The sequence below is a fragment of the Hoplias malabaricus genome, chromosome 2 (assembly GCF_029633855.1).
Source record: "Hoplias malabaricus isolate fHopMal1 chromosome 2, fHopMal1.hap1, whole genome shotgun sequence".
NCBI lineage: Eukaryota > Metazoa > Chordata > Actinopteri > Characiformes > Erythrinidae > Hoplias > Hoplias malabaricus.
The window spans coordinates 60,571,298-60,583,491 of NC_089801.1; the positions used below are offsets into that span (position 1 = coordinate 60,571,298).

General features: G+C 37.8%; 1 protein-coding gene across 1 annotated transcript; it reads left to right on the forward strand.

The window, feature by feature from the left end:
- Positions 1–1,103: 1,103 nt before the first annotated feature.
- Positions 1,104–11,883, forward strand: LOC136677520 (B-cell receptor CD22-like). The gene is made up of 8 exons (XM_066655093.1): positions 1,104–1,191; positions 7,765–8,112; positions 8,409–8,657; positions 10,130–10,393; positions 10,485–10,754; positions 10,889–10,970; positions 11,123–11,165; positions 11,782–11,883. Exons 1-8 carry the CDS (start codon positions 1,104–1,106, stop codon positions 11,881–11,883), a joined length of 1,446 nt encoding a protein of 481 aa, XP_066511190.1.
- Positions 11,884–12,194: the final 311 nt, after the last annotated feature.

The following is a 12,194-nucleotide window of genomic DNA, read 5'->3' on the forward strand; positions in this document are numbered from 1 at the left end:
TATATGGGAGTGGGGAAACTTTCCAAGATAGGTGGTGGCCATGACGGCCATTTTGAAGTGTGCCATTTTGGATCCAATTTTCAGATCAAACTTATTGGGAATTTCATAAGAAAACAATGGTATGCTTGGTTTTAATGTAACTTTATTCTTTCATGAGTTATTTACAAGTTTCTGACCACTTACAAAATGTGTGCTGCCCATTGTGTTATCTTCTCCCACTCTTTACACACTGATAGCAACACAGCAGGAGAAATGCTAGCACATAATTCCAGTATCTGTAGTTTCAGGTGCTGCACATCTCATATCTTCACAGCATAGACAATTGCCTTCAGATGACCCCAAAGATAAAAGTCTAAGGTGGTCAGATCGGGAGACCTTGGGGGCCATTCAACTGGCCCACGACGACCAATCCACTTTCCAGGAAACTGTTCATCTAGGAATCTTCGGACCTGACACCCATAATATAGTGGTGCACCATCTTGCTGGAAAAACTCAGGGAACGTGCCAGCTTCAGTACAGATAGATAGATAGAAATAAGTTTGATGTTTCACATGACCCTCCTCCCATTGAAACAACAAAAGTTGGATCCAAAATGGCCACCATGGCCACCACCCATCTTGAAAAGTTCCCCCCCTCCCATATACTAATGTGCCACAAACAGGAAGTTAATATCGCCAACCATTCCCATTTTATTAAGGTGTATCCATATAAATTGCCCACCCTGTACTGTCTGAGAATGGATGGAGAATTGATGGAGTCTATAGTTGAAGCTTGTTTGGCTTGGCTTTAAAAATAATATAATATAATTTATAAACATGAACTGCGGGAAGGTTATCTGTGTGATGTATGAGTGAAGTGAGATCTGCAAAATAAAGGAATCTCATTACTGTGCTGATTAATCTCAGGTCGGTAAAGTTAGGTTTATTTTGTATATTCAGCAGATATTCGGGTTTCGCCCCTCCCCCTGCTTACAAGCAATGTCCTAAAATCTCTGAAACTTCATTTTCTTAATTTTCGAGGATAAGAGGACGAACTACAATTATATTTTGCCAAAACACCACATCTTTCCATATAGCGGAGTATATTTACTGAAAATTGCCAGAATGGTTGCAGCGGGCGCCCAAGTTGTTAAGGAGCAGCGAGCAAGTGATACTTATAAAGACTCAAAACATAACGTACAACAAACGGGAGGTACACACCAATGGCCAACCCTCTCAATTTTATTTATTTATACATATGAAAATTTAGTTTTAAGCAATGTATACATTGTAAACATTTACATGTAGTGTATTTATATCAAATAAACTGTTGCTGTGAAGCATCCATATTACTTACAAAAAAAAAAACAAAAACAATAAAAAATGTGGTTCACAGAGATATACCTTAACAAAATAACTAATTTTATTTTGTAAAATGTGCCTCTGTTCAATTTTAAATATTTATTCTTCATAAAATTAACTGATATTCTCAGACATTCATATGGCATACAGATCTAAAATCATTTGTAGTCTAGCGAGACTTTAAATATGTCTTTGTTAAATTTTGATAAACTTGTTAAAGTTACAAATTGCTACTGTGAGACATCTGTATGATATATGGTTCTAAAATCAGTTGTAGACTGACTGAGACACATCTGAGCAACATACTGCAACCTTAAGTTTTTAAAAAATCTTTGTTAAATTTTTATTAATTTTTTAATATTACAAATCACTTCTGTCGCAGTCACACAGCTCCATGAACCTGGAGGTTGTGGGTTCGATTCCCGCTCCGGGTGACTGTCTGTGAGGAGTTGGTGTGTTCTCCCCGTGTCCGCGTGGGTTTCCTCCGGGTGCTCCGGTTTCCTCCCACAGTCCAAAAACACACGTTGCAGGTGGATTGACGACTCGAAAGTGTCCGTAGGTGTGAGTGAATGTGTGTGTGTCTGTGTTGCCCTGTGAAGGACTGGCGTCCCCTCCAGGGTGTATTCCCGCCTTGCGCCCGATGATTCCAGGTAGGCTCTGGACCCCTCCGCGACCCTAAGTTGGATAAGCGGTTACAGATAATGGATGGATGGATGGACAAATCACTTCTGTGAGGCATCCATATGATATACAGATCTAAAATCAATTGTAGTCTACAGAAATGCATCTGACCAACATAATACAACCTTTACTAAAAAATGTTTCTGTTGTATTTTAATTATTTTTCAGGTAAACAAAGCATCCATATGATATGTAGATCTGAAATCACTTGTAAAGTACAGAGGCACTACAACAAGAAACAGTACAACCTTTCAGTTTGTTAAAATACTGAAATGTGTTTTAATGAAGTTCTTAATGTAAGAAATTGCTATTGTGAGGCATTAGTATAGCATACAGATCCTAAATCAGTTGTAGTGTACAGCAACATATCTGGCAAACAGACTACAACTTTTGGTTTGGTAAAAAAAATATTTCAGAATTTTAATAAATTATTAGATAATTTAGATCTCTCAATTTCAGCACTTAATGATTTACTCAACTCAGATGGGGTGAACATCTTTTTGTTCAACCTCCATTTGTCATGTCCTCTCCTCCTTTGGGGGTCCCACTGTCCTGCTCAGCCTCTGCCACTTGCCAGCCCTTTATCAGTATGGATAGGTTTGAAGGGCTGGCAAGTGACTCTCATAAGGACCCTAGCAGCACTGTCCAGAATGTACAAACCGGATTCCAAAAAAGTTGGGACACTAAACAAATTGTGAATAAAAACTGAATGCAATGATGTGGAGGTGCCAACATCTAATATTATATTCAGAATAGAACACATATCACAGATCAAAAGTTGAAACTGAGAGAATGTATTTTAAGGGAAAAATATGTTGATTCAAAATTTCATGTCATATACAAATTCCAAAAAAGTTGGGACACGGCCATTTTTTTACCACTGTGTGGCATCCCCCCTTTTTCTTACAACACTCAACAGACGTCTCTTCGGACAAAGGAGACCAGTTTCTCAAGTTTAGAAATAGGAATGCTCTCCCACTCATGTCTAATACAGGCCTCTAGCTGTTCAGTCGTCTTGGGCCTTCTTTGTTGCACCTTCCTCTTTATGATGCGCCAAATATTCTCTATAGGTGAAAGATCTGGACTGCAGGCTGGCCATTTCAGTACCTGGATCCTTCTCCTACGTAGCCATGATGTTGTGATTGCTGCAGAATGTGGTCTGGCATTATCTTTTTGAAAAATGCAGGGTCTTCCCTGAAAGAGATGACGTCTAGATGGGAGCAAATGTTGTTCTAGAACCTGAACAGAGTTCTCTGCATTAATGGTGCCTTTCCAGACATGCAAGCCGCCCATGCCACAAGCACTCATGCAACCCCATACCATCAGTGATGCAGGCTTCTGAACGGAGCGTTGATAACAACTTGAGTTATGCTTGTACTCTCTGGTCCGGATGACATGATGTTCCAGTGTTTCATAAAGAACTTTGAATCGTGACTCATCTGACCACAGAACAGTCACACTTTTCACACTTTTGCCACACTTCATTCTAAAAGACCCCTGGCCCAGTGCAAACCAGTGCAAGCTTGTGGAGCCTGTTTAGAAATGGCTTCCTCTTTGCACTGTAGAGTTTCAGCTGGCAACGGCCGATGGCACGGTGGATTGTGTTCACTGACAATGCTTTCTGGAAATATTCCTGAGCCCATTCTGTTATTTCCTTGACAGTGGCATTCCTGTTTGAGGTGCAGTGACGTTTAAGGGCCCGGAGATCACCAGCATTCAGTAGAGTTTTACGGCCTTGACTCTTACGCACAGCAATTGTTCCAGATTCTCTGAATCTTTTGATGATGTTATGCACGGTTGATGATGATAACTTAAAAGTCTTTGCTATTTTACACTGGGTAACACCATTCTGGTATTACTGCACTATCTTTCTGCGCAACAATGGTGGAATTGTTGATCCTCTTACCATCTTGGCTTCAGAGAGACACTGACACTCTGAGAAGCTCTTTTTATACCCAATCATGTTGTCAATTGACCTAATTAATGTTAATTGGTCTTCCAGCTGTTCGTTATATGCTCAATTTCCTTTTTCCAGCCACTTATTGCCAACTTTTTTGGGATTTGTTGACTCTGTGAAATTTTGAATCAACATATTTTTCCTTTAACATGTTACATTGACTCAGATTAAACTTTTGATCTGTCATCTATGTTCTATTACGAATAAAATATTGACATTTGCCATCTCCACATCATTGCATTCAGTTTTTATTCACAATTTGTTTAGTGTCCCAACTTTTTGGGAATCCGGTTTGTACTGTAATCTCTGAAGACCTTTCATAGTAATCCCTATGAGAAGTGCATTGCAATAGTCCAGTCTGGAGGAGACAAAAGCATGGACCAGCTTTTCAGCATCTGATGAGGTGAGAGTGGGACGTGTTTTGGCTATATTTCTGAGATTATAAAGTGCTACCAAAAATTCTAATCTCACTGTCCATATTGATGCATATGCACAAAATAGGTGTACTTTAAAAGATGCCTTGTATGATTCCATTTTTTTAACATATGTGATACTGCCTCCTGTTAGCTATTCTCAACTCTCTCTATATATACAATTTAGTAGCATTAGAGCTCATTTTTCTGAACTCTGCAACTACTTATTCCATGTCTTTAAACACAAATGAACTAAAATCAATTACTCCTTTACTACTTCCTCAACATATACCATCTCTCCTTCTTATTACAGTCTTTAGCCTCCTGAGTTTCCATTATTTACTCTGCTTTTGAGGCAGTGAGTGATTCTCTCATACTTAACGTTATTTCTAAACACGCTACCTTGCACTCTCTACACTCATAGCCAAAGCCTGTATGCCTACCTTGGTCCCCTACATCATGTCCATTATCAAACAGTCGTTAATCCATGGCCATATCTCCTCAATTTACAAAATTACAATATTAACACTAATACTCAAAACACCTGATCTAAATCAGACAAACCTAAACAACTACTGCCCACTATAATCTCCCATTCCTTTTAAAAGTTATTGATTGCCATTCAACTCAAATCATATCTTGAATCAAATAACATGTTTGATCCAGTCTAGTATTCATCCATTCCATAGCACTGAAACTGCCTTATTTAACATTATCAGTGACTTGCTTATAACAGCAGATGCTTGAGGATTATGGCAAACTGTTTTAACATTAAATCGACTGCATTTACATATTATTATACATATACATATACATATAGATACATTACATATATCTGCAAATAATTTATGACTAGACACAGTTCTAAATTAAGATATCTCTAATTATATTTTGACTAGGCGAAATAACAATATATTGAGATGTATTTAATTCAATATATGAGATATATTTAATTACATTTTGATTAGAGTAAGTAATGTCAAATTTACCACTGAGTTCAATGGAAGCTCCAATTTAAGGTATCTAAATTACTGAATATCTTAAACTTTCATTTCAGATATCTGCATTTAAATTATGGCTAGTTAAAACTAAATTAGAGATATCTTGCCTAGTTTTCTGACTAGACATAATTCCAATTAAAGATATCTTAAATTCCCTCCTTATTAAAAATATCTTAATTATAATTTAAGATAAACTAAATTGTAGATATCTGAAATTAAATGAAAGTATGAATGAAAGTAATGACTAGTCAGAGTTAGAGATATCCAAAATTTTGACTAGTCAGAATACCTATTAAGATATCTTCAAATACAGATATCTTGAACTTATTCGCCTTTTGTATTTCTGATATCTTTTAATGATAATTCTGACTAGTCAAAATGTCTGTATATTATAGAAGACTTTAGATTTATATTTTCAGTAAAGTCACTTACAAATAGTTGTGTTGCTTTTTTTTAGCTTGTTTTTAATTTTTTTTATTTTTTTTTTTTTGCATCATATATAGACATAACGTCTAAGAAAATAAGCCAAACCTGTATTATGTCCTGGGTATGGAAGTCATGTTCATATGTTGCCTATTGGTGACATAATGCAATTACTGCACCATTTAAGGTGGAACAGAAAATCAGATTAAGAAGCTGTTGAATAAGAAGTCAACTTCAGCACTATAGATTTTTCTGTATTTCCTGTTTTTCTGTATTCCCTCTGTATTTCCCCCAATCCCTGACATGTAAATAAACTTATGAACATTTCTCATTGATGGAGCATTGGCTGGTGTTATTATGACTAGTTTTGATGTATGTGGGGAAGGGTAGGAGGGAAAACACAACCTGCAAATAATATTTCTAAGCGACTTTACAGAAAAATAAGCCCAAAATCGGTCAAACTTAACACACCTGCAACCGCGGTGGCACAGGGGGTGGCTAATGCACACAGACTATAATTCAGATAACTGAAAATGTCATTTTGACTAGTCAAATTTGAATTTGAGATATCTTTAATACTAATTCAGGATGTATGACTCATCAGATGATGAATTCGCGGACATTGTTAGACATATCTTAAAGACATATTGACTAGTCAAAATCTAATTGTAGATATCTTAATTTACTGTTCTTACTTGTCAGACTGTAAATGCAGATATCTTAAATTGACATTCTGAATAGTCAAAATATAATTGTTACTAGTTAAAACTCTGTTGTAGATAGTCAGTATTTAATTAAAGATAGTCAGACGAAAGTGATTTAATGTTAAAACCTCGTGCCATATGAGGGGAACCTCAAGGCTTTGTGCCGAGACCCTAGCCGTTTATAATCTACATTCACCCACTTATCCAGTTTGTATGTCTGTCTGTATGTGTGTGGATGTAACTGATCGTGATTCTCAGAAATTAAATGTTGGATAAATAATAATTAAACAGTGATAAAAAATATTTTTATTTCTTCAAAGGCTTTTCTCAATAGAATCAGTTCATTTTTTGTCATTAACAGCATTTTTCTTTCCCAGAAAGAAGAAGATCTGAAACCATTCAGTTTAATAATATAATTTAATGTCAAGTCCTACAAGTTCTCCTGATGATGTCACACAGAATGGCTCCTCCTCTTTCTGTGATATTTTTGCTGATGACTGTGGGTATGCCAGCAGATCCAGAACATCATCACTAAAAAAAGCAACACACATGCGTGCACAAACACTCAGAAATACACACATATATATATATATATATATGTATATATAAAATAGTTATTTATCTTCATTTACAATTGCAATTGCATATAACTACAATAATTACAAATAAATACAGTAAATGTGGTAGATGTGTTGTCAGTGAGTGTGAAAAACAAAGTTCCAGATATTCTCTGTGATTTATTGGATTTGTTAAATCAACAACACACTTGATTTAACATAATTAAATATTTATTACCCAGTACCAGACAGTTGCTAGTTTGATCCCCCCAGTGGCAGGAACATCCACAGCTGGAGTGCCCTTGAGCAAATAACCTAACTCCCAAAATGCTTCCTGTGCACTGAGGATGGCTGCCCACTGATCTGGGTGTGCTGTCCCTAATCACCAGTGTGAGTGTGTTCACTGCCATGGATGGGTTAAATGAAGAGTTCAAATTTTGTTGAGTGCTTGTATGGAGAGCATAAAGCATGCCACACTGAGATATTTGGAAAGGGTTAAACCTACACACACACACCCACAGAATATCACTACTTACTCCAATGTTATTTCATTCTTATTTATTTTTTCACAAATAACCTAAAAGCAAATCAAGTAAAAAAAAAAAAAGAAGTGAAGCTGTACAGTAACTACAGTAACTCTGACTCGCTCCAGTCTGTAATCAGCTCTTTCATCAATCATGTGTTTCAGGGGCTTCTGGAGCAAAGTGGAGTGTTACTTACAACCAACAGGAAATATGTGCTTTAAAAGGGTCTACAGTGTTTATGAACGGCTCTTACACTCACCCAGATGGTCTTACAGTGACAAAGGCTTTTTGGATCATAGACCCCATTGCAGGTGGTAAGAGATCTGATCTGAGTAAAGAGTCAGATTACTCAGGAAGAGTGGAGTATTTTACTGATGAACAGAAGCAATACATCTCCCTCAAACTGTGTAATGTAGAGAAGAAGGATGAACATCAGTACTGCTTCATGTTAGAAACAAATGACATATCTCAAAAATGGCTGGGTTTTCCTGGAGTTCCTCTGACAGTTACAGGTGAGTGATGTCATATTCTCCATCAGTGAAACATAGTTCATCACCTCACAGTGGAGTCAGAAAACTGCACCTGATCAGTTACTAATGAGTTCCTGCTGAAAACAGTCAGTGTCTTCATTCCACTCCTGTGCTGGGCGCTGCATGTTTTGATTTCCCCTGTTTGAATAAACCTGACTCTGTTTATCCTGTGATTCCCTTTGTGATCTGATCTGTTTCACAGTGTAGAACATAGGAACCTGAGCAGCTACAGCTTTAGACTTTCTCTTTCCTGATTTGATCTTCTCTCATTGTCTTAGAGCTCCATGTAGAAACTCCTGGAGCAGTGACAGAGGGAGGAGCAGCAGTTCTGAAATGTGTAACCACCTGCAGTCTGACTGACCCAACATTCATCTGGTACAAAAATGGACGTCCTTTAACCACAAAGACCACCATCAACAACCAGCTCCACCTGCAGCCAGTCAGCAGTGAGGATGCAGGCAGTTATAGCTGTGCTGTAAACGGATATCAACACCTCCCTTCCCCTGATCACACTCTCACAGTCAGATGTGAGTAGAGTTTATGTTCTTTACTACATACACATATGTCCTTCACCAGAGGTGCACAGTCGGTTACAGAGTCCAGTGACCAGGCTGGCTAAACACAACATGCTAGAGCAATAAAAAAAAAACTTGGACAATAATATTAACCTTTCAAATCCCTACATCCGTAATATGTTTTGAAATCTGAGTTGCTCTGAAAAAAAATTCTGCCAAATGCCATAAATGTAAAAATGTGCCTGAGCTGCAGAACTACCAAACTGTGCTGGACATTGGCTTTATTGGACCCTTGTAAATTTTAGCGCTGTCTAAAAACCTACATCCAAAATTCCAGTAATTAAAAATGCTCATTCTAAGATCATAAGTGTGCAGTTTTGTATTTAACATTTAATTTACCTGTAAATATAAATTTATTTTTTAATGGCAAATATGTACAATTTGAATTGTGAATTTCAATAGGCTATAACTGATAAAGTTGAATTCTTTTCTGTTTCTGGTCCCTTGAACTTTGACAAAACATGGACAATACAATTTGTTTTAGAGGGTGTTGTGATTGAGTCCAACATGTGACTGATGTAGACTAGTGCTGATGTAGTTATTTAGCAATCACCTCAGGTTGCCCGACAAGAACAGGAAGATGTCAATTTCCAAACTGTTGGTTTATTAACACACTCTCATATACATGCCACTCCTATATTAGCTTGACCGCTTTGCGATTAAATCTAAACCCATGGTTTCTATGAAGATTAATAAACAGGATATACACAAGTATCATATCAGTGCAATAAACAATTATGTGGAAATAATATTGAGCACTTCACATACTAAAGTAATCCTGAATTAGAATCTAATTTTGATATGCAAGGAATGAAACTGTCTGACATTAACAAGTAGAGTTTTAACCACTCTCTACAATAGCTTAACTGCTGCCGATATCGATTATCCATATTAGTAAATTATTTACATTAAAAGTACCGAGGTAACTATTACCAATTTCTAGAGTGAATTTAATTCTAGAGTAATTTAACATTGCAGAGCTAGGCTGAAATAGCATACTGTCCATTTAAGACTACACAGAAGCTACCTCTCTAAAAGCACACAAAGCAACATACAGCCGCATGATAGATTCACAGAGTGGGTAACAGAACTGAACTTGACTGTCTTTCGCTTCCCAGTATCTAAAGCAGTGATTATTAATGCTAAACTGAGTAAACAACTTTAACTTAACACTTACAGTGTCATGGTCACACGGTACAAATAATGATAAAGAAATTGTCCGTCATAAAATTTTGCAGTAACCACACAACAAGGGTTACGCAGCTGGGCATGGCAAGTTAGGGTGACAACATTCTGATCACAAATGTTATCAAAAATGCTGCTGAATGTTTTTCCATCAGACACTGACCTTATGTTTATCACACAAATACACTGCATTTAGTTTTTTTTAGCATAGTAACAAAGACATCTAAATCTGTCTCCAGATTCTCCAAAGAATATCTCAGTGTCTATAAGTCCCTCTGGTGAAATAGTGGAGGGCAGTTCAATGACTCTGACTTGCAGCAGTGATGCTTATCCACCTGTGGAGAACTACACCTGGTTTAAAAACAATGAAGAAGTATCAGGAGAAAAAGGAGAGAACTACACTATCATCAAGATCAGTTCTAAACACAGCGGTGGATATCAGTGTAGAGCGACAAATGAATATGGGAACAACAATTCTACAACTCTCCATGTGAACGTGCTGTGTAAGCCGATATAACACAATAGCTTCTGACATTCTGCTGTTATTTAAAACTGTAGATGATTTTGAAAACTAGTTTATTGTGCCTTTTGTAGATCCTCCAAGGTACATCTTAGTGTTCTTGGTGAGGAACATCAGTTACTCTGGAGAAATAGTGGAAGACAGTTCAGTGACTCTGACCTGCAGCAGTGATGCTAATCCACCTGTGGAGAACTACACCTGGTTAATAGAAGGTGGAGTCTCACCTGTAGGATCTGGACACAGTTACAGGCCTCTACAGAGTGGATCCTACTACTGCGAGGCCCATAATAAACATGGAGCACAGAGATCAGCTTCAATTCCTGTGTTTAATGGAGATTCGACTGGTAACATATTACTGATCCATTATCTACATCACATCATTAACACAGTGATGTATTTATTGATTAATTCATTATAATCTTCATCGCCTGAAATGTATTTGCTCTCTTTGTGTGTGTGTGTGTGTGTGTGTCAGCAGGACTTTCTGTGATTCTGTACATAGGTTTTGGGGTCAGTCTCTGTGTCAATGCAGCGCTGCTTACTGTAGTGTTCTTGAGGAGGTGAGGAGGGGATTGTCCAGTGTCCAGTTCTTTATGATTCACATCCAGAGAGTTGTAGTGTGTGTAGTTTATTGTAGAAGAGCAGATGTAGAAAAACATAATGAATCCTGTCTCATTTCACTTGTGGGACATAAATGGTGTGTTTCTTTCAGAGGCAAGAGGAGAAACAGGACCCCAGACCGAGCTGAGAATACGGTGAGTGTTGTTCTGCAGGATGATGTCTGTGATTGCACATCTCTTCCTCTAGAGCATGGGTCAATAATCTTATCCACAAAGGGCCGGTGTGGCTGCAGGTTTTTATTCCAGTTAAGCAGAGCACACCGGATCCTACTTGTTAAATCAAATAATCTACTCTCTGAATAGTTAAACAGTGTGTGATTCTGTTTGGTTGGAACGAAAACCTGTGGCCACACCGGCCCTTTCTGGATAAGATTGGTAACCCCTGCTCTAAAGGGCATTGTAGTGGGATGGAGCTGTGAGAAGGTGAGAGTGTTGTCCAATGTGCTGTTCTCAGAGCTGTACTGAAGAGGTACTAGTTACAGTCAGTAAATAATCATCAGTGTGGTTTGGTTTTAATAACTCCTTTATTAAACCTATTCCACTGGTTTCAGTTAGTCAATGTAGGTGTGTGTGACTTGTTTAGTTATGTTTTGGGAGACTGCCCATTGTTGACTCTGAAGTTGTTCAGAGACACTGCATCATGGCTGTGCATTTGGACTTGACCCTGAGTCTGGTCAGTTTACACAGGTATAGCTGTGTGTATGTGGTGTCTCTGGACCAGGGTTGACTGTGCCATGATTTTGTGAAATAGTACTATGACAATGAAATTTATCTGGACCCTGATCTGGGACTTCACCCTGCCGTGGAAGAATGTGACCTGGCACCTGGAGAGGTGTTCTTCCTGACAACTTAGGAACTGTGTGTGTTGTGTTTACTGTTGGTGTGTAGTGTTGTTGTGATTGTAAAGCGTGAGTTTCTGAATTATAAATGAGTCCTTATTCCTTCAGTCTACTCACAACACCCCTATTACAACCTTAACTGTCCTCTGTACAGAACACCGCCTCTAGTGGTCAGGGCGATACGTACACAGCTCTCCAGCCCAAAGCCAGGTCCTCTGATGATGTTTACCACACACTGGCAGTAAGTGTATCTTCATCTGCCCATCAGGAATAAATATCTGTGTGTGTAAATATGTGTTTAGCTCATTTGAGCCATTTTCTTTTT